The sequence below is a fragment of the Zonotrichia leucophrys genome, chromosome 25 (assembly GCF_028769735.1).
Source record: "Zonotrichia leucophrys gambelii isolate GWCS_2022_RI chromosome 25, RI_Zleu_2.0, whole genome shotgun sequence".
Classification (NCBI taxonomy): Eukaryota; Metazoa; Chordata; class Aves; order Passeriformes; family Passerellidae; genus Zonotrichia; species Zonotrichia leucophrys.
Genome location: NC_088194.1, coordinates 2,401,661 through 2,429,467, shown reverse-complemented (window position 1 = coordinate 2,429,467; position 27,807 = coordinate 2,401,661). Strand labels below are relative to the sequence as shown.

Below are 27,807 nucleotides of genomic sequence, written 5' to 3'. Positions count from 1 at the left end.
ATGGGACAGAGATGGCACTGGAGACGGGACATGGAGCAGGGGGGGGACATGGGACTGAGGGGACATGGCATGGAATGGGGACATGGCACTGAGAGGGGACATGGCAGAGAGGGGACATGGGACTGAGGGGGGACATGGCATAGAATGGGGACATGGCACTGAGGGGACATGGAACTGAGAGAGGACATGGCACTGAGAGGGGACATGGCAGAGAGGGGACATGGGACTGAGGAGGGACATGGCACAGAATGGGGACATGGCACTGAGGGGACATGGCACTGAGGAGGGACATGGCACAGAGGGGACATGGCACTGAGAGAGGACATGGCACTGAGGAGGGAAATGGCACAGAGGGGGGACATGGCACGGAGGGGACATGGCACTGAGGGGACATGGCACTGAGGGGGGACATGGCACTGAGGGGACATGGCACTGAGGGGACATGGCACAGAGGGGACATGGCACAGGGATGGGGGGTCACAGGATGAAGAGGGGTGACAGCACCAAGAGGGGGTCACACACCGGGGCAGGGTCACTGTCACCCACTGTCACATGGTGGCCCTGTCCCATCTCCTCCATCCCTGCCACTGGCCCTGTCCCCATGGGTTCCATCCAGTGCCAGGTGTCACTGTCCCAGCTCCTCCATCCACTGCCATGTCCTTGTCCCAACTTCTCCATCCATTCCTCTGTTCCTGTCCCATCTCCTGCCCCTGTTGTCACCTCCCTGTCCCCAACACTTCGTCCCCTGCTGCGGCCCTGTCCCAGCTCCTCCATCCCTGCCACTGTCCCTGTCCCCATGGGTGCCATCCAGTGCCATTTGTCACCATCCCAGTTCCTCCATCCACCCTGTCCCATCTCCTCCATCCCTGCCATTGTCCTCGTCCCCAATGGCTCCTCCATCCAGTGCCATGTGCCACCGTCCCAGTTCCTCCATCCCTGGAGGAACTGTCACCGTCCCCAACAGTTCCATCCCTGACATGTCCCTGTCCCATCTCCTCCATCCACTGCCACTGTCACTGTCCCTATGGGTGCCATCCAGTGCCAGGTGTCACTGTCCCATCTCCATCCCGGCCGTGCCCCTGTCCCCCTGACCGTATCCCTGTCCCTGCCATAGAGAGGGGACAGAGGGGACACGGCAGAGATGGAACTGCTGGGGACAAGGACACGGTCCCCGTGGTCCCGGTGCGGTGCCCGGTGTGTGCCCGGTGTGTGCCCGGTGCCGTGCCCGGTGCCCGGGGCCGGTCCGGAGGAGGGACCTGCATCCCTTAAACCCCGCTCCAGCCACACCTTTAATCCCTGCGAGTCCCGCTGCGAGCCCCGAACCCTGCGCGACCGAGCCGCCACCTCCGTCCCACTGTCCCCGCTGTCCCCCCCAGTGTCCCCTCGCTGTCCCCCGGTGTCCGGCCGGGGTCCGGCGGGCCGGGCGCTCCCTAATTAGGGGGTGCGAGCGGAGCAGGGCGGCAGCCACGCACAGCTCGGAGCCACTCACTCATCCCGCAGGAATCCTCCCCACGGGGAGGAGCGGCCCCGGCACAGCGCCTAAAAGGGCCCCGCGCGGGCCGGCTGCTCTCGGAGCCTTCCTGCACCCTCCTCATCCTCATCCTCCTCCTCCTCCTCGTGCGCGGCGCCATGGCACGGCACGGCGCCAGCCTGCTGCTGCTGCTGCTCGGGATGATGCCAGGTACGAGCGGGCACCGAGGGGAGGAGTGAGGGGCGCGCACCTGGGCACACCTGGGGCACAGCTGGGTACACCTGGGGCTCCTGGCACCTGGACCTTGGGTTCCTGTGACACCTGTGGCTCTGGGGTCACACCTGGGGCACACCTGGGCACACCTGGGGCACACCTGGGGCTCCTGGGCACACCTGGGGCACAGCTGGGGCTCTGGCACACCTGGGGCTCCTGTAACACCTGCAGCCCTTGTCACACCTGTGGCTCCTGGGCACACTCACGACCCTGGGCACACCTGTGGATCCTGGCACACCTGGGGCTCCTGGGCACACCTGGGCACACCTGGGGATCCTGGGCACACTTGGGGTTCTGGGCACACCTGGGGCACACCTGGGGCTCTGAGCACACACCTGGGGCTGCTGTCACACCTGCAGCCTCTGTCACACCTGTGACCCTTGTCACACCTGTGGCTCCTGGGCACACTCACGACCCTGGGCACACCTGTGGATCCTATCACACCTGGGGCTCCTGGGCACACCTGGGCACACCTGGGGCTCTGCCACACCTGTGGCCACCCCCAGGGTCCTGTGCTGGTGGCACCGAGCCCCGGCTGTCACCGGGGCTGTCACCAAGGGGACCAGGACACACCCGGGACAGTCCCGCGGGTGCCCAGGGTGGGAGATGGGAGCTGCTGGTGTGGGGTCTTTGGGGCTGCAGGTGTGGGGTTGGGGGGTGCAGGTGTGGGGTTTTTGGGGTTTACAGGTGTGAGGTTTTTGGGGTTGCAGGTGTGGGGTTTTTGGGGTTGCAGGTGTGGGGTTTTTGGGGTTGCAGGTGTGGGGTTTTTGGGGCTGTAGCTGTGGAGTATTTGGGGTTGCAGGTGTGGAATTTTTGGGGCTGTATGTGTGGGGTATTTGGGGCTGCAGGTGTGGGGTTTTTGGGGTTGCAGGTGTGGGGGTTTTGGGGTTTACAGGTGTGGGGTTTTTGGGGTTTACAGGTGTGAGGTTTTTGGGGTTGCAGGTGTGGGGTATTTGGGGTTTCAGGTGTGGGGTTTTTGGGGTTTCAGGTGTGGGGTCTTTGGTGCTTCCAGGTGTGGGGTTGAGGGGTGCAGGTGTGGAATTTTTGGGGCTGTATGCGTGGGGTTTTAGGGGTTGCCAGGTGTGGGGTTTTTGGGTTGCAGGTGTGGGGTTTTGTGGCAGCAGGTTTGGGGTCAGGACCTGTCAAGTGTGAGGTCTTTGGGGTTTACAGGTGTGAGGTTTTTGGGGCTGTAGCTGTGGGGTCTTTGGTGCTCCAGGTGTGGCATTTTTGGGGCTGCAGGTGTGTCAGGGCACAGGTTTGGGGTCCCTGTGCCCCATCCCTGCTCCGTGTGGGTCAGGAGCTGCAGGTGTGGGGTGCTCTGGGTGCCATTTTGGGGGTGACAGTGTCATTTCAGGGGGTGACAGTGTCATATCTGGGGGTGACAGTGCCATGTTGGGGTGTGACGGTGCCATTTTGGGGATTAAAGTGCTGTTTTGGGGGGTGACAGTGCCATTTCTGGGGGTCACAGTGTTGTTTTTGTGGGCGCCAGTGCCATTTCTGGATGTGACAGTGCCATTCCTGGTGTGACAGTGCTGTTTTGGGAAGTGACAGTGCCATTTCTGGGGGTCACAGTGCTGTTTTTGTGGGTGCCAGTGCCATTTCTGGATGTGACAGTGCCATTCTGGGGTGTGACGGTGCCATGCCGGGGTGTGACAATGCCATTTTGAGGGGTGACAGTGTTGTTTTGGAGGGTGACAATGCCATTTCTGGATGTGACAGCGCCATTTCTGGATGTGACAGTGCTGTTTTGGGAAGTGACAGTGCCATTTTTGGGGGTGACGATGCCATTTTTGGGGGTGACGATGCCATGCCAGGCTGTGACAATGCCATTGTGTCCCCAGCTCTCCTGGTGGCCGTCAGGATCAACGGCAAGGGCCGCGAGGTTCTGTACCTGGCCAAGGGCGACTCGGTCAAGCTGGGCTGTCCGTATGTCCTGGAGCCCGAGGACAACGGACCCCAGGGCGTGGGCATCGAGTGGATCCAGATCAGCCCCGAGAGACCCAGCCCCGAGAACGTGGTGAGGGCACCGGGGGGACCGGGGGGGATCAGATGAGAGGGGAGGGACAGGCGGGACAGGGAGGGACAGAGGGACAGGGAAGGATGGAGAGGCATGGGAAGGGAGAGGGACAGACAGGACAGACAGGGGACAGGCAGGGACAGGAGGGACAGGCAGGGACAGAGGGGACAGGCAGGGGACAGGGAGGGACAGGAGGGACAGGCAGGGACAGAGGGGACAGGGAGGGACAGGGAGGGACAGGAGGGACAGGCAGGGACAGGGACAGGCAGGGGACAGGGAGGGATGGAGAGGGACAGAGGGGACGGGGAAAGACAGGGAGGGACAGGCAGGACAGAGAAGGACAGAGGGACAGAGGGGACAGGTGGAACAGGGAGGGATGGAGGGGACAGAGAGGGACAGGAAGGGACAGAGAGGGACAGAAGGGACAGACAGGGGACAGGCAGGGACAGGTGGAACAGAGAGGGACAGGAGGGACAGAGGGGACAAATGGGACAGACAGGGACAGGCAGGACAGGGAAGGGACAGGGAAGGTTGGGAAGGACCAGGCAGAATCTGGAAGTGCTGGGATGGGAAGGATGAAGGGGGACAGGCAGGGACAGACAGGGACAGACAGGACAGGAAGGGAAGGGACAAGAGTGACAGGGAAGGATCAGAACGGATCTGGAAATGCAAATGCTGGGCAGGACAGGGACAGGCAGGAGAAGCAGGGACAGGAAGGGACAAGGAGGGACAGGCAGGACAAGCTGGGATGGGATCAGATGGAGCCCGGCTGAGCAGGCAGGGACAGGCAGGGACAAACAGGGTTGGGAAGGGCACAGAAGGACCAGGCTGGGTCTGGGAGTGCTGGGATGGGAAGGATGAAGGGGGACAGGCAGGGACAGGCAGGGACAGGCAGGATTTGGCAGAACAGGGAAGGACCAGGCAGAGTCTGGAAGGATGAAGCAGGACAGGCTGGGATTGGATTAATGGGATGGAGCCCAGCTGAGCAGGCAGGGACAGGCAGGACAGGCTGGACAAGCAGGGCAGGGAAGGTCTGGAAGGGCAGGAAAGGAACAGACAGGGACAGGCAGGGACAGGCAGGGACAGGCAGGGCAGGGACAGACAGGGACAGACAGGGACAGGCAGGGACAGGCAGGGACAGGCAGGGCAGGGACAGACAGGGATGGGCAGGACAGGCTGGACAAGCAGGGCAGGGAAGGTCTGGAAGGGCAGGAAAGGAACAGGCAGGGACAGGCAGAGATGGGCAGGGACAGGCCAGAGGGACAGGGCAGGGACAGGCAGGGACGGGCAGGGACAGGCAGGGCAGGGACAGGCAGGGACAGGCAGGGACGGGCAGGGATGGGCAGGACAGAGCAGGGAAGGTCTGGAAGGGCAGGAAAGGAACAGGCAGGGATGGGCAGGGACAGGCAGGGACAGGCAGGGACAGGCAGGGATGGGCAGGACACAGCAGGGAAGGTCTGGCCGCGTCTGGGAAGGACCAGACAGGGCTGGGCTGGGCTGGAGCCCAGCCAGGGACACAGGGACAGGCAGGGAAACAGGGAAAACCAGGGACAGGCAGGAAAGGAAGGAGCAGGCAGGGACAGACAGACACAGGGGACAGGAAAGGACCAGGCAGGGACAGGAGGGGACACAGAGAAATGCCAGGACAGACAGGACAGGGAAGGATGAGCAGGAAAGGAGCAGGCTCAGGGAGGAACAGGCAGGCCCAGACCCTCACCAAGCCTAACCCTCACCTAAACCAAACCAAACACTAATTCCAGCCCAAACCAAACTCTAATCCCAAACCCCTCCCCAACCACATCCCCAGACCCAACCAACCATAGCCCAACACAGCCAGCTTTAACTCAACCCCAACCTAAACCCAACCCTAACCTAAACCAACCTTAACCATAATCTAAACCCAACCCTAGCCTAAACCCAAACCTTTACCCACCCAACCAACCTCAACTCAACCCTAACCTAAACCCAACCCAAGCCCTGATCCTAACCAACCCTAGCCAACCTTAACCAACCTAAACCCAACCCAACCAAACTTAATCCAACCCAAACCCAACCCAAACCCAACCTTAACTAACCCTAACCTAAACCCAACCCAAGCCCTGATCCTGACCAAACTTAACCAACCTAAACCCAACTCAAACCCAACCCAACCAAACTTAATCCAACCCAAACCCAACCTCAACTCAACCCTAACCTAAACCCAACCCAAGCCCTGGTCCTGACCAAACTTAATCAACCTAAACCCAACCAAACCCAACCCCAAACCCAACCCCAACACAAACACAACCAACTTTAACCCAACCCCAAACCCAACCCAACTTTAACCCAAACCCAAACCAACCCAACCCAAACCCAAACCCAACCCAAACCAACTTTAACCCAACCCCAAACCCAAACCAACTTTAACCCAAACCCAACCCAACTTTAACCCAAACCCAAACTCAACCCAAACCAACTTTAACCCAACCCAAACTCAACCCAAACCAACTTTAACCCAAACCCAACCCAACCCAAACAAACCCAACACAAACCCAACCTCAACCCCAACCCAACGCAAACCCTACCCAACCCAACTTAACCCCAAACTCACCCCCAAGCCCCATCCCCAACATCCCCGAGGCCGCACTGACGCTGTCCCCGCGTCCCCGTGTCCCCAGTTCCTGTCCTACCAGGACCACCACGTGAACTACGGCAGCTCGGGGCTGCAGGACCGCGTGGCCTTCGTGCAGACGGACCCGGGCCAGCGCGACGCCTCCATCCGCGTGGCCGACCTGCAGGAGAGCGACACCGGCACCTACCAGTGCCGCGTCAAGAAGAACACGGTGGCCGTGCACGAGGTCATCGTCACCGTGCAAGGTGAGCGCGCGCCCGACGTGGCACCGCGGTGGCACCAATGTGGCACCAATGTGGCACCGGTGGCACCTGTCCCCTCCCCGCCCTGCCCCGCGCCAAGGTGGCATTGGTTCCTTTTGGTCACATTTCTCTGTTGGTGGCACTGGTGGTGTCACCTGTGCCTCTCTCATGTGGCACCGACAGTGTCACTTGTGGCCCTTTCATGTGGCACTGATGGTGTCACCTGTGCCCGTCTCATGTGGCCTCTGGTGGCACAGGCAGTGTCACCTGTCCCACTCCCAAGTCCCCTTCCTGGCTGGCCCCTGGTGGCACCTATGGTGGCATCACCTGTGCCCTCTCAGTGGCACTGGCAGTGTCACCTGTCCCACACCCAAGTCCCCTTCCTGGCTGGCCCCTGGTGGCACTGGCGGTGTCACCTGTGCCCCTCTCCTGTGGCCCTTGGTGGCCCTGACAATGTCCCCTGTCCCCCATGCAGGTGGCCCTGACAGTGTCCCGTGTCCCCCTGCCCCAGGTGACTCCTGTCCCCCCACAGTCCCAGGTGTCCCCTCTCCTTGGTGGCCCCTGGTGACTCCGATGGTGTCCCCCCTGAGTGACCCTGACAGTGTCCCCTGTCCCCCCCGGCTGTCCCTGCTGGTGTCCCTGTCCCCTTCCCGCCTGTCGCTGTCCCCTGGGCTGTCCCTGTTGCTGTGGTGGTGTCCCCTGCTGGTGTCCCCTGGACTGTCCCTGCCTCTGTCCCTGTGTCCCCTGATGTGTCACCCTGTCCCCTGAGCTGTCCCCTGACGTGCCCCCGTGTCCCCTGACGCTGTCACTGTGTCCCCTGCCAGTGTCCCCTGACGTGTCCTCGGTGTCCCCTGCCACTGTCCCTGTGTCTCCTCCTGCTGTGATGGTGTCCCCTGGGCTGTCCCCTCTCGTGTCCTCATGTCCCTGCTGCTGTCCCCATGTCCCCTGCCCCTGTCGCAGTGTCCCCTGTCCCTGTCACAGTGTCCCCTGTCCCTGTCCCGGTGTCCCCTGCCGTGTCCGTGTGTCCCCTCGGGTGTCCCGGTGTCCCCTGCCGCTGTCCCTGCCCCTGTCACACTGTCCCCTGCCTGTGTCCCGGTGTCCCCTGATGGTGTCTGCATGTCCCCTGGGCTGTCCCCTCCGGTGTCGCACTGTCCCTGCTGGTGTCCCCTGCCCCTGTCCGTGTGTCACCTGGGCTGCCCCGTGTCCCCTGCTGTGTCCTGGCGTCCCCTGCCCCTGTCCGTGTGTCACCTGGGCTGTCCCCTGAGCTGTCCCCGTGTCCCCTCCCCTGCCCCCGTGTCCCCTGACGTGTCCCGGTGTCCCCTGATGGTGTCCCTTGGGCTGTCCCGGTGTCCCCTGCCGTGTTCCCTGCCCCTGTTGTGTGTCCCTTTGGCTGTCCCCTGAGCTGTCCGGGTGTCCCCTGCCCCCGTGTCCCCGCCGTGTCCCTGCTGTGTCCCCTGCCGTGTCCCCTGAGCTGTCCCCATGTCCCCTGCCGTGTCCCTGCCGTGTCTCCTGCCCCTGTTGTGTGTCCCCTGAGCTGTCCCGGTGTCCCTTGGGCTGTCCCCTGAGCTGTCCCCGTGTCCCCTGCCCCCGTGTCCCTGCCGTGTCCCTGCCGTGTCCCCACCGTGTCCCTGCCGGGTCCCTCCCGTGTCCCGGTGTCCCCTGATGGTGTCCCTTGAGCTGTCCCGGTGTCCCCGCCGTGTCCCTGCTGTGTCCCTGCCGTGTCCCTGCCGTGTCCCCGCCGTGTCCCCGCCGTGTCCCCGCCGTGTCCCCGCCGTGTCCCTGCCGTGTCCCCGCCGTGTCCCGGTGTCCCCTGACGTGTCCCCGTGTCCCAGCAGAGAAGCCGGCGGCCCCGCAGTGCTGGAGCGAGGGGGAGCTGATCGAGGGGGGCTCGGTGCTGCTGCGCTGCTTCAGCCGGGGGGGCACCGCGCCCCTCTCGTACCAGTGGGCAAAGCTGGCCGAGGGCTACGGGGGGGGGCGCCTGCCCGCGGGCACCCTGCAAGGTGGGTCTGGGGGCTCGGGGGGGCACAGAGGGCATCTGGGGGGGTTTGGAGGGGTTTGGGGGTGTCCCTGACCATGGGCACCCTGCAAGGTGGGTCTGGGGGCTCCGGGGGCACAGGGAGGCATTTGGGGGGGTTTGGAGGGGCACAGGGTGCCCCTGTGCTCAGATAGCCTGCAAGGTGGGTCTGGGGTCTCCGGGGGGCACAGAGGGGCATCTGGGGGGTTTGGGGGTGTCCCTGTGCTCGGATTGGGCACCCTGCAAGGTGGGTCTGGGGGCTCCGGGGGGCACAGAGGGCATTTGGGGGGGTTTGGGGGTGTCCCTGCCCATGGGCACGCTGCAAGGTGGGTCTGGGGGCTCGGGGGGGCACAGAGGGCATCTGGGGGGGTTTGGGGGTGTCCCTGTGCTCGGGCACCCTGCAAGGTGGGTCTGGGGGCTCGGGGGGCACAGGGGGGAATTTAGGGGGGTTTGGGCGTGTCCCTGTGCTCAGATAGCCTGCAAGGTGGGTCTGGGGGCACGGAGGGCATCTGGGGGGGATTTGGGGGGGTTTGGGGGTGTCCCTGCCCGTGGGCACCCTGCAAGGTGGGTCTGGGGGCACAAAGGGGATTTGGGGGGGGTCTCTGCACTCGGGGACTCCCCCAAGATGGGTCAGGGACCCTCCATGGGGGGCTCGGGAGGGGATTTGGGAACATCGGCCCGGGGGGGCTCTGGAGGGGCCCTGGCTGGGGGTGCGTGGGGGGGGGGGAAGGGATCAGCGTGTCCGTGTGTCCGTGTGTCCCTCTGTCTGTCCATGTTGTGTGTCCCTGTGTGTCCCTATGTCCGTGTGTCCATGTCTCTGTGTGTCCCCATGTCCCTGTGTGTCCCTATGTCCGTGTGTCCATGTCTCTGTGTGTCCCCATGTCCCCGTGCCTGTGTGTCCCCATGTCCGTGTGTCTGGCCATGTCCCCATGTCCCTTCATGTCCCCATGTCCCTGTGTGTCCCTGTGTCTGTCCATGTCCCCATGTCCCTCTGTGTCCCTCTGTCCCTCTGTGTCCCTCTGTGTCCCTGTGTGTCCCTGTGTCCCTCTGTCCCTGTGTCTGTCCCTGTCCCCGTGTCCCCACCCTCCCTCTCCGGGGGGGTGCGGGTGACACCGAGGTGACAATACCCGGGTGACACCGAGGTGACAATGCCACCCGTGCCATCCCAGGCCGTGCCCCCGGTGACCTCCTGATCCGCAGCCTGACCGTCAGCCACGCTGGCACCTACCAGTGCCGTGTCACCAACCGCGTGGGCTACTCGGTGTGCCAGCTGAACCTGAGCCCGGGGCCACGTGAGTGACACTGGGGACATTGGGGACATTGGGGACATTGGGGACACTGGGGACACTGGGGACATTGGGGGCATTGGGGACATTGGGGCAATGGGGGCATTGAGGACATTAGGGACATTGGGGACATTGGGGGCAATGGGGACATTGGGGGCAATGGGGACATTGGGGACACTGGGGACATTGGGGACATTGGGGACACAGGGCTGAACCTGAGCCCGGGGCCATGTGAGTGACACTGGGGACACTGGGGGCAATGGAGACATTGGGGACACTGGGGACATCATTGGGGACATTGGGGACATTGGGGACACTGGGGACATTGGGGACACTGGGGACATCATTGGGGACATTGGGGACATTGGGGACACTGGGGACATCATTGGGGACATTGGGGACATTGGGGACACTGGGGACACTGGGGACATCACTGGGGACATTGGGGACATTGGGGAGGGACACAGGGCTGAACCTGAGCCCGGGGCCACGTGAGTGACACTGGGGACACTGGGGACATTGGGGACATCATTGGGGACATTGGGGGTGACACAGGGTGGCACCAGGATTTCTCAGCTCCCAAGGGTGGCACTGCAGGTGACCCTGTGTGGCACCAGTGGTGGCCCTGGGTGGCACCAGGCTCTCCCTGGGCTCCAGGCTGGCACTGCAGCGTCCCTGGGTGGCACCATGGTGGCGCCGCGGTGGCAGCAGGGGCTGGCAGTGACAGCCGTGTCCCCGTGCCAGGCGGGCGCCAGGCTGGCATCATCGTGGGCTCCATCCTCGGCTCGCTGCTCCTGCTCAGCCTGCTGGGGCTGCTCATCTGGGCACTGATCGCCCGCTACCAGCGCAAGGAGTGCCAGCGCGCCTGCAGCGACTGCCGGTGGGTGCCAGGGGTGGCACGGGGTGGCACTGGGCTCTACTGGGCACCAGTGACTGGCACTGGGTGGCACTGGGCTCTACTGGGCACCAGTGACTGGCACTGGGCTCTACTGGGCTCTAATGGGCACCAGTGACTGGCACGGGGTGGCACTGGGTTCTACTGGGCACCAGTGACTGGCACTGGGTGGCACTGGGTGGCACTGGGCTGTACTGGGCTCTAATGGGCACCAGTGACTGGCACTGGGCTGAACTGGGGTCTACTGGGCACCAGTGACTGGTACTGGGTGGCACTGGGCACCAGTGACTGGCACTGGGTGGCACTGGGTGGCACTGGGCTCTACTGGGCACCAGTGACTGGCACTGGGTGGCACTGGGCTGTACTGGGCTCTAATGGGCACCAGTGACTGGCACTGAGCACTGATGGCCACCAAGGGGTGCCAATGAGTGCCACCAGCCACAGATGGGTGGCACAGGGCACTGAGGGACACCCAGAGACACCAATGGATGCCACGGGGCACTAAGGGACACCAAGGGGTGCCAATGGGTGTCACCAAGCACAGAGGGGTGGCACAGGGCACTGATGGTCACCAATGGATGCCACCAGGCACAGAGAGGTGGCACGGGGCACTAAGGGACACCAAGGGCCCTCGAGTGCCACCAAACCCCTCGAGACACCGATGATGGTGCCAAACCCCCCTCCCCAAGTGCCACCCACCCCCTGGCGCTGCCACCTGACGATGTCACCGCGCTGTCCCCGCAGGAGCAGCACGGGTGGCACCATGCCCCGGCCCTGCGCCGCCTGTGCCCACCACTCGTACTCCCCGCATGGCATCAGCTACATGCAGTGCCAGCACGGCGACAGCGACGAGCGCGCGGCCGCGCTGCTCTGCAACGAGGGCATGCGACACCAGGTCACCTGTCCCGCGCTGTGACACCGCTGTGACATCACCGTGACATCGCTGTGACATCACCGCGACAGAAACAACGACACCGAGAGCCCGCCCCCAGAAGTGACGGCAGCGGCGGCTCCGCAAGCCCAAAAAAAAACCCGAAAAAAGCTTCGAATTTCTACAAAGTTCTTCCCGAAATCCCACAGAATCGTATACACAATTCCAGAGAATTCCTCCCCAAAAAATCCCATAAAAGATTTCAAAACCCCACAAAAATTCCCCACAGAATTCCATAAAATCCCCCAAAAATTCCTGTCGTGGAGCGCCCTCGTGTGGCCACCACGGGGACAGCGACAGAAAGCGCCAGCCGGACAAAGTGACGGCAGGAGCGGCTCAGAAGCCCAAAGAAACCCGAAAAAGCTTCAAATTCCCACAGAATCGTTCAAAATCCTACAAAATTTCCACCAAAATCCCATAAAATATTTCAAAACCCACAAAAATTCCCACAGAATTCCATAAAATCTTTCAAAATCCCCCCCAAAAATTCCTGTCCTGGTGCGCCCTCGTGTGGCCACCACGGGGACAGCGACAGAAAGCGCCAGCGGGACAAAGCGACGGCAGGAGCGGCTCCCAAAGCCCAAAAAAAGCCTTAAAAAGTTTCGAATTTTTACAAAATACCACAAAATCACACAGAATTCCCACAAAAATCCATAAAATATTTCAAAGTCCCCAAAAATTCCTGTCCTGGAGCTCCCTCGCGGGGCCACCACGGAGACTGGGACAGCGACAGCCAGTCTGCAAAAGTGACGGCAGGAGCGGCTCCCGATGCCCAAAAAACCCTAAAAACCACCTAAAATTCTACAGAATTCCTACCAAAATCCCATACAATTCTTTAAAATCCCCAAAAATTCCTTTCCTGGGGCGCCCTCAAGGGGCCACCACGGGGACAGGGATGGGGACAGCGACAGAAAGAGCCAGCCCGACAAAGTGATGGCAGGAGCGGCTCCCGAAGCCCCAAAAAACCCTAAAAACCCTCAAAACCCCACAAAATGCCCCAAATCCCTCCCTCTGTTCCACTCACCCCTGGTTTTATTGCTTTATTTTGGGGTTTGAGCCCTTTTTTTACAGCCACCCCATTTCCAGACTCTCCCAGTTCCAAAATTCCCCATTCCCGTTCCCAGTTCCTATTCCCAGTTCTCCCAGTTCATTCCCAGTTTCCTCAGTCTCATCCCAGTCCCCCCGCGGTGTCATTGTCACCCTCTGTCCCCACCCGGCCCCAAAAGCGGCCCCGCCCCCACATTTGGGATTTTTTGGGGGGGCCGGTTCAGAACGGAGCGAAAGGAAAACGAACCCAAAACCAGGAAAAAAGAAATTAAGAAAAAGGAAAAAGTAAAAAAAAGGAAAAAATGGAATAAAATTGAGAGAATTGAGATGGGAGTGGCGTGACGGGGACAGAGGGGATAGGGAGGGGACAGGGGATGGGACAAAGGCGACAAAAATGGCGAAAGGGATGGGGACAAGGATGGGGACAGAGGGGACAGGGACAGAGGGGACAGGACGCTCCAAGCCAAGGATGCCCGGAGGTGACACCCATGTCCCCAACCCGCCCCTCTCAGCGGTCAGAGGTGGCTTCTGTCCCCTCCTCAGGGGGACATGGGGCTGAGGGGACACGGGGGTGGGGCGGGGAACAGGGGATGTGTCCCTGTCCCTTTGTGTTTGTGTCCCCTCCCGTCCCTGTCCCCATCCTTGTCCCTGCCTTTCCCTTGTGTCCCCGTCTCCTGTCCTCATGTCCCCATCCTTGTCCCTGTCCCTTTGTGTCCCCTCCCTGTCCCTCTCGTCCCTTCCTGTTCCCTTTCCGTCCCTTCTGTCCCATGTCCCTCCCTTTGTGTCCCTCGTCCTGTCTGTCCCTTGTCCCTGTCCTCTCCTGTCCGTATTCCCTGTCCCCATCCCATTGTGTCCCCTTCCTGTCCCCTCCTGGCCCTGTCCTTGTCCCCTTCGTGTCCCCTCCTGTCCCCGTCCCTGTCCTGCGACCCGCCGGGGGGGCGGAGCCACCGAGGGGGCGTGACCACAGAAGGGGCGTGGTCTCAGTTGATGACTTTTTGGCCCCGCCCCCGCGGGTCCCGTAACGGCCGCCAGGGGGCGCGCGCGGCGGTTGCCGGGCAACGCAACATGGCGGGGCAGGTGGGGGGGGCCGGGGATAACGGGGGAAAACGGGGGAAAAAGGGAAAAAATGGAAAAAAAAAGGGGACAAAGGGGAGGGAAAAGGAGAGGAAGGGGGGGCAAAGGTGGGAGGGAAGAGGGGGCGAAATGGGGGGGAGAAAAGGGGAGCAAAGGGGGAAAAATGAGGGGGGATAAGGGGGGACAGGAGGTTCGGGGGTCTCGGGGGGGGGGCCCGGCTCTGAGCGGCCCCTCCCCCTCCCCAGTACGAGGACGCCTTCAGCCCCCCCCGGCTGCAGTGCTGGACCGTGCCCCGCCCCCCCCCGAAGGTACCCCCCGAGCTCGGCCTTGACCCCCCCCAAAACCCCGACCTGGAGTGGGGGGGGGGCATTGACCGACACCCCCAGACCCCTCCCAGACCCCTCCTCAACCCCAGCCCAGAACCGCCCAAGAGCCCTTTGAGACCCCCAAACCCCTCCCAGGACCCCTCCCCAGCCCAGTCCTGACCGCCCCCGGGACCCCCCAACCCCACCCCAGGACCCCCAAACTCCATCCCAAGACCCCCAAACCTTCTCCCGGGGCTACCAGGACCCCCCCAAACCCTTGCCAGGACCCCCAAACCCCTCCCGGGGCTACCACGACCCCTCCCCAGCCCAGTCCTGACCTCCCCGGGACCCCCCAAAAGCCACTCCAAGACCCCCAAATCCCTTCCCAGGACCCCCAAACCTCATCCCAACACCCCCAAACTCCCTCCCAGGACCCACCAGAAGCCCCCAGGCCAATCCTGACCCCTCTGGGATCCCACCCAAGAACCCCCAAACGCCTCCCAGCCCCCCAGGTCGGTTCTGATCCCCCCAAACCCCCCCAGCTGCCGACCCCTCGCCCCCCGACCCCGTTCATCGCCGACGATCGGGGGCACCTCCTCCCGCACGTGCCGCGATCCAAGGTGAGCCCGGGGCAGGTTTGGGGTGTCCCCCCCCCCCCAACTTCCGAGACAGTTTTGGGGTTCCCCCCTCGGTCCTGGGCCAGTTTTGGGGCCCCCTTCCCGCATCCGGGGCAGTTTTGAGGTCCCACCCCCCAGTCCCGGAGCAGTTTTGGGGTCCCCTCCCACTCTCTCGGAGCCCCGGGGCAAATTCGGGGTCCCCCTTCCAGCATCCAGGAAAGTTTTGGGGTCCCCCCTTTACTCCTGGGACAGTTTTCGGGTCTCCCCCCCACTTCCGAGACAGTTTTGGGGTCACCTCCCGGTCCTGGGGCAGGTTTGGGGGGACACCGGGGCACTTTTGGGGTCTCCCCCCGCTCCCGGGACAGTTTTGGGGTTCCCCCCCCGTTCCGGGACAGTTTTGGGGTCCCGCCCCGCTCCCGGGGCAGCTTTGGGGTCTCTCCCCACACCTGGGGCAGTTTTGGGGTCCCTCCTGACTCCCAGAGCCCCGGGGCAGTTTTGGGGTCCCCCCCCTGTTCCGGGACAGTTTTGGGGTCTCTCCCCACACCTGGGGCAGTTTTGGGGTCCCCGGGGGGACACCGGGGCAGTTTTGGGGTGTCCCCCCCCCGTTCCCAGGGGCACAGCGGTGCCACCCCCGCAGGTGTCACCCTGGGGCACCTTCCTGGGCACGTGGGCGATGCCAGCGCGGATCCCCCCGGCCCGGCTGGACCGCAGCGCCCGCTCGCCCGGGGCCGCCGAGCGGCTGGAACGGGAACAGCCCCGGGAGCTGCGGAGGGCTTGTAACGGCATCCGGACACGGGTCACCGGCAAGGTGGGGACACGGGGACACCTGGGGACACACCTGGGGACACACCTGGGACATGGGGACTTTCCTGGGGACATGGGGACACACACAAGGACACACACAGGGACACACACGGGAACAGCCCCGGGAGCTGCGGAGGGCTTGTAACGGCATCAGGACACGGGTCACCGGCAAGGTGGGGACACGGGGACACATGGGGACAGCTGGGGACATGGGGACACATGGGGACATGGGGACACACCTGGGGACACACCTGGGACATGGGGACCTTCCTGGGGACATGGGGACACACATGGGAACAGCCCTGGGCACTGCAGAGAGCTTGTAATGGCATCTGGACACGGGTCACCGGCAAGGTGACACTCATAGGGACATGGGGACACAGCTGGGGACACACCTGGGACATGGGGACACACCTGGGGACACACCTGGGACATGGGGACACACACGGGAACAGCCCTGGGCACTGTGAAGGGCTTGTAATGGCATCTGGACACGGGTCACCGGCAAGGTGACACCCTGGGGACACATGGGGACAGCTGGGGACACACCTGGGACATGGGGACACATGGGGACACACCTGGGACATGGGGACACACACAGGGACACACACGGGAACAGCCCCGGGCACTGCGGAGGGCTTGTAATGGCATCCGGACACGGGTCACTGGGAAGGTGGGGACATGGGGACACACCTGGGGACAGCTGGGGACACACCTGGGACATGGGGACACACACAGGGACACACACGGGAACAGCCCTGGGCACTGCAGAGGGCTTGTAATGGCATCAGGACACACATCACGGGCAAGGTGACACCCTGGGGACACACCTGGGACACCCCAAGGACACAGCAAGGACACCTCCAGGGCTTGGGGAGGGGCAGGGGTGACACAGGACAGACAGGAGAGGGGACAGGGACAGCAGGATAGGGGACACAGGGACATGGGGGGGACACAGGGACATGGAGATGGGGGACATGGACATGGGGGGGACACAGATATGGGGACAGGGGACATAGGGGGACAAGGGGATTGGGGACAGGGATGGGGGAATGGGGATGAGGGGACAAAGGGACATGGCAGATAAGGGAGGGGACATGGGGATAAGGGGACACGGGGGGACAGGGACAGGGGATGTGGGGACAAAGGGACACAGATATGGGGGATGTGGGGACAAAGGGGGACAGAGGGACAGAGGGATGGGACACAGGGATGGGCGATTTGGGGACAGAGGGACAAAGGGACATGGAGATGTGGACAGTGGGATACGGGGACAGGGATGGGGGATGTGGGGACAAAAGGACACAGGAGTGGGGGACACAATTTTGGGGCTGTTCCCACAAGGAGCTCCCAATGTCCCCAGTGTCCCCAGTTCCCCCAGTCCCTCCCAGTGTCCCCAATGTCCCCAGTTCCCCCAGTCCCTCCCAGTGTCCCCAGTCCCTCCCAGTGTCCCCAGTGTCCCCAATGTCCCCAGTGTCCCCAGTGTCCCCAATGTCCCCAGTCCCTCCCAGTGTCCCCAATGTCCCAGTCCCTCCCAGTGTCCCAGTGTCCCCAATGTCCCCAATGTCCCCAGTTCCCTCCAGTGTCCCCAGTTCCCCCAGTCCCTCCCAGTGTCCCCAATGTCCCCAGTGTCCCCAGTTCCCCCAGTGCTCCCCCATTTTGGGGGGTCCCCACCCCATTTCCCCATCCCTGACCCCGCTCTCTCCCCCAGCTGCAGCAGCCCTGGCACACGGAACCTTCTGGAAAGGCCCAGGGGGGTCCCAACGGGGGCTCCGCCCACCCTGAGCCCCCCAAACTTGGGGACAGCGCTGAGGGGGGACCCTGTGCCCAAAACCCCTCTGAGGGAGGACCCTGTCCCCAAAACCCCCCTGAGCAGGGACCCCCCTGTCCCCTCAGCCCCTATTTGGGGGGTCCCTGTCCCCAAAACCCCCCTGGGGAGGGACCCTGTCCCCTAAACCCCTATGGTTGGGGACCCTCACCCCAAAATCCCCCCGGTTCCTGAGCCCCCCCCGAGGTGGCTCTGCTGTCATTGTCCCCTCCCTTGGGGACAATCCCACCCACCCCAATCCCACCTTTCACCCCCCTCAGGGGGGTCTGGGACCCCCAAAAATGGGGAAATAAAGGCTGGGAAATGCAGGAAATGCTTGGAATGAGCCCAAATCCTTTTGGGGTTTTAGGGTTTGGCCCTGCTCCTTCCTCTTCCTCCTCCTCCTCCCTGGTGACTTGAGGGGGATTTTTAATTAGGAAATTAATTTAGGATGGGATTGGGATGGGATCAAACCCCCCCACCCCAAAATCCCAACCTGGAGAGGATTTTCACCCAAAAATCCTGGATTTTTCCCCCCAAAAATTCTGGATTTTCCCCCCAAAAATTCTGGATTTTCCCCCAAAAAATCCTGGATTTTTCCCCAAAAAATCCTGGGTTTTTCCCAGCAGGATCTCTCCCCTCATGGAGCTGGGACAGGAACTCGAGATGGGGTGGGGAGGGTCATTTTCCAAAGGTTAAAAATCCCTAAACCCAACCCCAAAACCCACTAAAATCCCTTTGGGAAGGTTAAAAATCCCCCCAAAACCCCTTTTCTAAAGGTAAAAAATCCCCAAAACCCAACCCCAAAACCCCTTTGGAAAAGTTAAAAATCCCCTAAACCCGACCCCAAAACCCTCCAGGAACTGCAAATTTTGGGGTTTTTTCCCCATTTTTCCACGCTGGGCTCCTCTGGGGAGCAGCAATTCCCCAATCCCAGAAGAAAATCCCAGGAATTTCTGGCTGAGGGATCAGAGCTGCTTTATTGTGTTCCCCTGGGGACAGGTGACAACAGCTGGGTGACAACAGCTGGGTGACAACAGCTGGGTGACAACAGCTGGAGTGACAAACCCCTCCCCACCACGAAACCAGGATGTTCCCATCGGCAGGAAGCTCCAAAATTGGGATTTTTGCCCCAAAAATGGGCTGAATAATGAAATTTCCATGGGGTTGAGGACACCAGGGGTGGCAGGGGGGTGGCACTGAGATGTCACTTGTCACCACTGCAGGAGGCTCCAAAATTGGGATTTTTCTCCCCAAAAATGGGCTGAATAATGAAATTTCCATGGGGTTGAGGACACCAGGGGTGGCACTGAGATGTCACCCCCATGGGTGGGGTGGAGGAGGCTCCAAAACTGGGATTTTTCTCCCCAAAAATGTGCTGAATTATGGTATTTCCATGGGATCCAGGACCCTAAGTGGTGGCAGGGGGGTGGCACCGGATGTCACTTGTCACCACAGCAGGAGGCTCCAAAAATTGGGATTTTTCTCCCCAAAAATGGGCTGAATAATGAAATTTCCATGGGGTTGAGGACACCAGGGTTGGCACCAAGATGTCACCCCCATGGGTGGGGTGGAGGAGGCTCCAAAATTGGGATTTTTCTCCCCAAAAATGGGCTGAATCATGAAATTTCCATGGGATCCAGGACCCTAAGTGGTGGCAGCAGGGTGGCACTGAGATGTCACCCCCATGGCACTGCTCCCCACTGGCAGGAGGCTCCAAAATTGGGATTTTTGCCCTCAAAAATGGGCTGAATAATGAAATTCCCATGGGGTTGAGGACACCAGGGGTGGCAGGGGGGTGGCACCGAGATGTCACTTGTCACCACAGCAGGAGGCTCCAAAATTGGGATTTTTGCCCCCAAAAATGGGCTGAATAATGAAATTTCCATGGGGTTGAGGACACCAGGGGTTGGCAGGGGGGTGGCACCGAGATGTCACTTGTCACCACTGCAGGAGGCTCCAAAATTGGGATTTTTCTCCCCAAAAATGGGCTGAATCATGGAATTCCCACAGGACGCAGGGCTCCAGCGGTGGCAGAGGGTGGCACCCAGATGTCACCTGTCACCCACCCCCGTGGGGCGCTGCCTCAATGGAGCTCCTTGTGCCGCTGTGGTGCCACCCCGGTGCCAATCCCACTCGTGGGGACACAGATCCCGCATTGTCCCGGCCTTGGGGACACGTGGGGACACCGAGGGGACACCGAGGGGACACCGAGGGGACACTGAGGGCATGGGGGGGGTGGGGCAGCTCTGCTCATCCCGGGATTTTGGGGAGGGGGATGGGAGGGAGGGGCGGGATTCCCGAGATTCCCGGGATTCCGGGATTGCCGGGATTTCAGGATTCCCAGGATTTCAGGATTCCGGGATTCCCAGGATTTCGGGATTCCAGGATTTTGGTATTCCTGGATTCCCGAGATTTTGGGATTCCCAGGATTCCCAGGATTTTGGGATTCCTGGGATTCCGGCATTCCCGGGATTTTGGGATTCCCAGGATTGCCAGAATTTTGGGATTCCCGAGATTTTGAGATTTCGGGATCCCGGGATTTTGGGATTCCTGGATTCCCAGGATTTCTGGAATTCTGGGATTCCAGGATTTTGGGATTCCCGGGAATTTGGGATTTCAGGATTCCAGGATTTCCGGAATTCCGGGATTCCAAGATTTTTGGATTCCGGGATTTTGGGATTACCGGGATTCCATTTTGGGATTTGAGGATCTGGGGATTTCGGGATTCCGGGATTCCGGCATTCCCGGGATTTTGGGATTCTGGGATTTTGGGATTCCGGGATTTTGGGATCCCGGGATCCCGGGAAGGCCCCGGGGCCGTCACAGCGCCGCCAGCGCGGCCGAGGACAGCACGGTCAGGGCCAGCACCAACAGCCCCGACTGCGTCACCTGCGGCAGCTTCAGCCCCTTGCCCAGGTCCCAGGCCTGCGGAGACAGCGGGGATGGCGGCGTCACTTTGTCCCCAAAACGGGGGACAGCGGTGTCACTTTGTCCCCAAAACGGGGGACAGCGGTGTCACACTGTCCCCAAAACGGCAGGGACAGCGGTGTCACTTTGTCCCCAAAACGGCAGGGACGGCGGTGTCACAGTGTCCCCAGAGCTGGGGAGCTTCCCCTGCTCCCACTCCCAGTTCCCAGCCCCTTCTCCCCATTTTCTATCCCCCTTTTTTCCATCCTCTCTCCCCTTTTTGCCATTTCTTTTCCCCTTTCCCATCCCCTCTCCCCCTTTCCATTCCCCCTTTTTCCCATTCCCTCTCCCTGTTCCCATCCCTTTTTCCCATTTCCTCTCCCCCTTTTCCCATTCCCTCTCCCCGTTCCCAGCCCCTTTTCCCCATTTTCTATCCCCCTTTTTTCCATCCTCTCTCCCCTTTTTTGCCATTTCTTTTCCCCTTTCCCATCCCCTCTCCCCTTTCCCCATTCCCATCCCTTTCTTCCCATTCCCTTTCCCTGTTCCCATCCCCTTTTCCCATTTCCTCTCCCCCTTTTTCCCAATTTCCTCCCCTTTCCTCCACCCTTTTTCCCAATCCCCTCTCCCCTTTCCTCCCTTTTTCCCATTCCACCTCCCTTCCATTCTCTCCCTTCCTCCCTTCCCACCCTTTCCAGCCTTCTCCCTCATTCCATCCCCTCTCCCCAGTTCCCATTCCCGTTATTTCCATTCCCACTCTCCCCATTCCCATTCCCCCCATTCCCATTATTCCCATTATTCCATTATTCCCACTTTCTCCATTCCCATTATTCCCATTAATCCCACTCTCCTCAATTCCCATTATTCCCATTCCCACTTCTCCTATTCCCATTATTCCCACTCTCCCCACTCTCATCATTCCCACTATTCCCATTCCTACCCCTCTCCCCATTCCCATTATTCCCATTATTCCCATTATTCCCATTATTCCCATTATTCCCACTCTCCTCAGTTCCCATTCCCATTATTCCCATTATTCCCATTATTCCCACTCTCCTCAGTTCCCATTCCCATTATTCCCATTATTCCCAATATTCCCATTATTCCCATTATTCCCATTATTCCCACTCCCCATTCCCATTATTCCCATTATTCCCATTATTCCCATTATTCCCATAATGTGGGAAACCCTGAACCCCCCCAAACCCCAGGAGCCACTCTGGGGTCGATCCCTCCCTGGGAATTCCACAAATCCACAATTCCCAAAATCCCAGAATTCCCAAAATTCCAGAAAACCCAGCCCTTCCCTCACAGTCCCAGTTCCAAACTGGAATTGGCTCCCATAAAACCCCTCCAGCCATTCCCAACCTTTTGTGCCATTCCCAAAATTCTGAGGGACCCAGGTGAGGGGAGGACACACCCTGGTGCCACCCCATTGTCACCTGCTGTCCCCAAAGGGACATTCCAGGTGCACAATTCCCAGATCCACACTGGGAATTATCCTCCCATAAAACCCCTCCCAAAGTTTTTGTGCCATTCCCAAAAATTCCTCCCCAATCCCAGGATCCTGAATAGAGGGGACACCCCAGTGCCACCCCATTGTCACCCGCTGTCCCCAAAGGGACATTCCAGGTGCACAATTCCCAGATCCTCCCATAAAACCCCTCCCAAAGTTTTTGTGCCATTCCCAAAAATCCCTCCCCAGTCCCAGGAACCCGAATAGAGGGGACACCCCGGTGCCACCCCATTGTCACCCGCTGTCCCCAAGGGGACATTCCAGGTGCACAATTCCCAGTTCCACACTGGGATCTTCCCATAAAACCCCTCTGGCCATTCCCAACCTTTTGTGCCATTCCCAAAATTCTGAGGGACCCAGGTGAGGGGGGGACACACCTTGGTGCCACCCCATTGTCACCCGCTGTCCCCAAAGGGACATTCCAGGTGCACAATTCCCAGTTCCACACTGGGATCCCCCCATAAAACCCCTCCAGCCATTCCCAACCTTTTGTGCCATTCCCACAAAATCCCTCCCCAATCCCAGGAACCCGAATAGAGGGGACAGCCCGGTGCCACCCCATTGTCACCCGCTGTCCCCAGAGTGACCCAAATAGCGGGGACAGCCCGGTGCCACCCCATTGTCACCCGCTGTCCCCAGCGTGACCCCGCAGCGCCCTCACCAGGTGGCGGACGCCGTTCCAGGTGTGGTAGCTCAGGGGCAGGGCCAGCAGGAACTTGGCCGAGCACACGAGGGCGGGGCCCAGGCTGAGAGCCCGCACCTGGGCCAGGTAATGGGGGAACTGCTCAGGGAGCAGCAGCGCGGCCACCGAGAACAGGGACACACCTGGGGACAGATAGACCTGTCAGGGACAGGGACACACCTGGGGGGGACAGGGACACACCTGGGGACAGATACACCTGTCAGGGACAGGGACACACCTGGGGACAGATACACCTGTCAGGGACAGCAGGGACACACCTGGGGACAGGGGAGGGACATGTCAGGGACAGGGATACATCTGGGGGGGACAGGGACACACCTGGGGACAATAGGGACACACCTGGGGACAGCAGGGACACACCTGGGGACAATAGGGACACATCTGTCAGGGACAGGGACACACCTGGGGGGGACAGGGACACACCTGGGGACAATAGGGACACATCTGTCAGGAGAGTGACACACCTGGGGGGACAGATACACCTCTCAGGGACAGGGACACACCTGTCAGGGACAGGGACACACCTGGGGGGGACAGGGACACACCTGGGGACAACAGGGACACACCTGGAGGGGACAGGGACACACCTGTCAGGGACAGGGACAGGGATACACCTGTCAGGGACAGCAGGGACACACCTGGGGACAGATACACCTGTCAGGGACAGGGACACACCTGGGGACAACAGGGACACACCTGGGGGGGACAGGGACACACCTGGGGACAGATAAAGCTGTCAGGGACATACCTGAGGGGGGACAGGGATACACCTGGAATGGGGATAGGGATACACCTGGAAACAGGTATACACCTGGAATGGGCAGGGAACACACCAGGGAGAAGAGGAATACACCTGGAATGGGGACAGGGATACACCTGGAATGGGGACAGGGATACAGCTGGAATTGGGATGGAGCCCATCAGGGAGAACAGGGATACACTTGGAATGGGACAGGAAAATAGGGATACACCTGGAAAACAAACACAGGGATATGTATCTGGAAAAGGATGGAACACATCAGGGATACACCTGGAGAACAGGGATACACCTGGGAAACAAACAGGGATACACCTGGAATGGGGACAGGGAAAATAGGGATACACCTGGAAAAGGAATCCAGGACAAACAGGGATACACCTGGAAAAACAGGGATACACCTGGAATGGGGACAGGGAAAATAGGGATACACCTGGAAAACAAACACAGGGATATGTATCTGGAAAAGGATGGAACACATCAGGGATACACCTGGAAAACAGGGATACACCTGGAATGTATCCCTGGGAAACAGGGATACACCTGGAATGGGGACAGGGAAAATAGGGATACACCTGGAAAACAAACACAGGGATACCCCTGTAAAAACAGGGATACACTTGGAGAACAGGGGAACACCTGGGAAACAAACAGGGATACACCTGGAAAAACAGGGATACACCTGGAATGTATCCCTGGGAAACAGGGATGCACCTGGAACACACCGGGGAGAACAGGGGGAAAAAACTCAGGGGTGGAGAAAATCCCAGGGGTGGAAAAATTTGAATGGAAAAAATTAAAAAAAACAGGGATGGGAAACGGGTGGGGGGGGTTTTGGGGGGGTTTTGAGGGATTTTATAGGATTTTGGGGGGAATTTAGGGGGGATTTTGAGGGGAATTTGGGGGGATTTTGGGAGGAATTTTGGTGTGGATTTGGCGGGGAGAGGGGGGGATTTTGTGGGATTTGGGGTGGATTTGGGGGAATTTAGGGGGATTTTGGGGGCATTTCAGGGAAATTTGGGGGATTTTGGGAGAATTTTGGTGTGGATTTGGCAGGGAGAGGGGGGATTTTGGGGTGGATTTGGGGGAATTTGGGGGGATTTTGTGGGATTTTGGGGGGGCTGGAGAAAGCAGAAGATTCCCAGCAAACCCCTGAGTTGGGAATGGGGGGAATCCGGGCTGTGGGAACCCAGGGGTGTCCCCAAGGTGTCCCCAAGGTGTCCCCAAGGTGTCCCCAGTGCCACCCACCGAGGCTGAGGGCGACGCCGGTGCCACGGTGGGTGATGGACATGGCCATGGGCAGCGACCACCTGCAACAGAAATGGGGTGGGGTCACCCCAAAACCCACAGAAATGGGGCTGGGGTCACCCCAAAACCCTGGGAATGGGGCTGGGGTGACCCCAAAACCCTGGGAATGGGGTGGGGTCACCCCAAAACCCTGGGAATGGGGCTGGGGTCACCCCAAACCCACAGGAATGGGGTGGGGTCACCCCAAAAGCCACAGAAATGGGGTGGGGTCACCCCAAAATCCACAGAAATGGGGCTGGGGTCACCCAAAACCCACAGGAATGGGGCTGGGGTCACCCCAAACCCACAGGAATGGGGTGGGGTCACCCCAAAACCCACAGAAATGGGGCTGGGGTCACCCCAAAACCCACAGAAATGGGGTGGGGTCACCCCAAAACCCTGGGAATGGGGCTGGGGTCACCCCAAACCCACAGAAATGGGGCTGGGGTCACCCCAAAACCCACAGGAATGGGGTGGGATCACCCCAAAACCCTGGGAACAGGGTGGGGAGGGGGATTGGGGTGAATGTGGGGCATTTTGAGGTGGCCTGAGGTGAATTTGGGGGATTTTGGGGGGAATCTGGGGTGGCCTGGGGTGAATTTGGGTGAATTTGGAGGGTCCTGGGCTGAATTTGAGGGAATTTGGGCTGTCTTGGGGTGATTTTAGGGTGCTCAGGGTGAATCTGGGGTTCCTGAGCTGATTTCAGAGAGTTTCCAGGGAGATTTTGGGGGTTCCCAGCTATTTCTGGGGTGGCTTTGGGCAATTTTGGGATGGATTGGGGTGATTTAGGGAAGTTTTGGGGTTCCCTGGCTGCTTTAGGGGCTGTTTGAGTGGTCTGGGGGCAGTTTCAGGGTGGTTTTAGGGTGGATTTTGAGGTTCTCTGGCTGGGTTTGGGGTGTTTTGGGGCAGTTTTGGGGTGGTTTTGGGGCGGTTTGAGTGGTTTTGGGGTGTTTTGGGGCAGTTTTGGGGTGGTTTGAATGATTTTGGGGCAGTTTTGGGGCAATTTTGGGGTGATTTGGGGCAGTTTTGGGGTGGTTTTGGGGCGGTTTGAGTGGTTTTGGGGTGTTTTGGGGCAGTTTTGGGGCAGTTTTGGGGCAGTTTTGGGGTGTTTTGGGGCAGTTTTGGGGTGGTTTTGGGGTGGTTTTGGGGCAGTTTTGGGGCAGTTTTGGGGCGGTTTGGGTGGTTTTGGGGCAGTTTTGGGGTGTTTTGGGGCAGTTTTGGGGTGGTTTTGGGGTGGTTTGAGTGGTTTTGGGGCAGTTTTGGGGGGTTTTGGGGCAGTTTTGGGTGGTTTGGGGGCAGTTTTTGGGGTATTTCTGGGGCAGTTTTGGGTGGTTTTGGGGGGTTTGAATGGTTTTGGGGTGGTTTGGGTGGTTTTGGGGTGTTTTGGGGCGGTTTGAGTGGTTTTGGGGCTGTTTTTGGGGTGTCTCTCACTTGTAGATGCTGACATGGGGGGACAGCGGCCGCCCCGAGCGCTCGTTCCTCTCCCAGAACCTCCTCATCTCCTCCCGGGCCGTGGTGCCCATGGGGACGGCCCTGGGGGAGAGAAAGGGACTGAACCGACCCCAAAAACCCCAAAAAACCCTAAAAAACCCTAAAAAACCCCTAAATCTACCCCAAAACAACCCCTGAACCCACCCTAAAAAGAAACCCCTAAACCCATCCCAAAAACCCCAAATCACTTCCTAGTCTCTCCCAGTCCCATCCCAGTTTGGTCTCATTCCATCCCAGTCCATTCCAGTTTGGTCCCAGTCCCATCCCAGTTCCATCCCAGTTTGGTCTCATTCCATCCCAGTCCATCCCAGTCCCTCCCAGTCCATCCCAGTCCCATCCCAGTCCCATCCCAGTCCATCCCAGTCCCATCCCAGTCCATCTTAGTCCACCCCAGCTCATTCCCAGTCCATCCCAGTTTGGTCCCAGTCCCTCCCAGTCCATCCCAGTCCCTCCCAGTCCATCCCAGTCCCATCCCAGTCCCTCCCAGTCTCTCACTGGTGCAGGGTGGGGCCGGGCCCCAGCCGGGCCAGGAGGCAGCGCCGCCCCAAACCCCTGGAAAAAGAGAGAAAAAAATGGGGAAAAAAATGAGAAAAAAATGGGAAAAAATGGGACACCGAGGGGACACTGAAGGGACACTGAGGGGACACTGAGGGTGGCACTGAGGGGACACGGAAGGGACACTGAAGGGACACTGAGGGTGGCACTGAGGGGACACTGAGGGGACGCTGAGGGGACGCTGAGGGGACACTGAGGGGACGCTGAGGGTGGCACTGAGGGGACACTGAGGGTGGCACTGAGGGGACACTGAGGGTGGCACTAAGGGGACACTGAAGGGACACGGAAGGGACACGGAAGGGACACGGAGCTGGCCCGGCCCCGCCGCTCCCGGGCCGGAACCGAGACACCGCCTCAGGCCAGGCCCGGGCCCGCCCCCGGTGTCCCCTCGGTGTCCCCAATGTCCCCCAATGTCCCCCGGGCCTGTCCCGGGCCCTCGGAGTCACCTCAGAGCCAGCGCCGCCATCTTGGAACCGCCGCGCCGGAAATGGCCGTGACGCAGTTCCGGTTCCGGGAACGGGCGGGATCGATAACCGATATCGGTTATTGGCATCGGTGTTGATATTGGTCATTGAAAACGGTCATTGATACTGGTATTGATATTCGTAATGATATTGGTATTGATATCGGTTACTGGGAGCGATAACTGATATCGGTAATTGGTTTCGGTTATTGATATTGGCATTGATATAGGTACTGGGATCGATAACTGATATCGGTTATTGATACTGGTAGTGATGGTACTGATATCAGTGTTGATAGCGGTCCCTGGGATCGATACCTGATATCGGTTATTGATATCGGGATTGATATCGGTATTTATGTCTGATATTGATATTGTTCATTGATATAGGTACTGGGATCCATAACCGATATCGGTTATTGATACTGGTAGTGATGGTACTGATACCGGTGTTGATATCGGTCACTGGGATCGATAACTGATATCGGTTATTGATATTGGTATTGATATTGGCATTGATATCGGTCATTGATACTGGTATTGATATTCGTAATGATATTGATATTGATATCGGTCGCTGGGATCGATAACTGATACCGGTTATTGATATCGGTCACTGGGAGCGATAACTGATATCGGTTATTGGCATCGGTATTGATATCGGTACCAGGATTGATAACCGATATCGGTTATTGGTATCGGTTATTTATATCGGTATTTATATCTGATATTGA

General features: G+C 59.8%; 3 protein-coding genes across 4 annotated transcripts; 2 read left to right on the top strand and 1 right to left on the bottom strand.

Moving 5' to 3' along the window:
• The first annotated feature begins 1,600 nt into the window (after positions 1–1,600).
• VSIG8 (V-set and immunoglobulin domain containing 8) lies at positions 1,601–11,872 on the top strand. Its single transcript, XM_064732693.1, has 8 exons — positions 1,601–1,681; positions 3,586–3,761; positions 6,419–6,617; positions 7,090–7,125; positions 8,447–8,614; positions 9,798–9,924; positions 10,642–10,794; positions 11,554–11,872. Exons 1-8 carry the CDS (start codon positions 1,630–1,632, stop codon positions 11,723–11,725), a joined length of 1,083 nt encoding a protein of 360 aa, XP_064588763.1. The 5' UTR covers positions 1,601–1,629; the 3' UTR covers positions 11,726–11,872.
• Positions 11,873–13,852: 1,980 nt separating this feature from the next.
• On the top strand, positions 13,853–17,638 carry CFAP126 (cilia and flagella associated protein 126). The gene is made up of 5 exons (XM_064732475.1): positions 13,853–13,864; positions 14,107–14,169; positions 14,709–14,786; positions 15,421–15,591; positions 17,299–17,638. Exons 1-5 carry the CDS (start codon positions 13,853–13,855, stop codon positions 17,587–17,589), a joined length of 615 nt encoding a protein of 204 aa, XP_064588545.1. The 3' UTR covers positions 17,590–17,638.
• A 2,286-nt stretch (positions 17,639–19,924) lies between these two features.
• Positions 19,925–27,105, bottom strand: SDHC (succinate dehydrogenase complex subunit C). Of its 2 annotated transcripts, XM_064732463.1 has the most exons (7): positions 27,057–27,105; positions 26,551–26,607; positions 25,996–26,097; positions 24,526–24,587; positions 22,479–22,642; positions 20,191–20,322; positions 19,925–20,158 (listed from the first exon to the last, which is right to left on the bottom strand). In XM_064732463.1, the coding sequence occupies exons 1-6, from the start codon at positions 27,074–27,076 to the stop codon at positions 20,218–20,220; spliced, it is 510 nt and encodes a 169-aa protein (XP_064588533.1). In that variant the 5' UTR covers positions 27,077–27,105; the 3' UTR covers positions 19,925–20,158; positions 20,191–20,217. The 2 variants fall into 2 exon arrangements, with proteins under 2 accessions (XP_064588533.1, XP_064588531.1); XM_064732461.1 differs by lacking the exon at positions 19,925–20,158 and having other exon boundaries at positions 20,177–20,322.
• Positions 27,106–27,807: the final 702 nt, after the last annotated feature.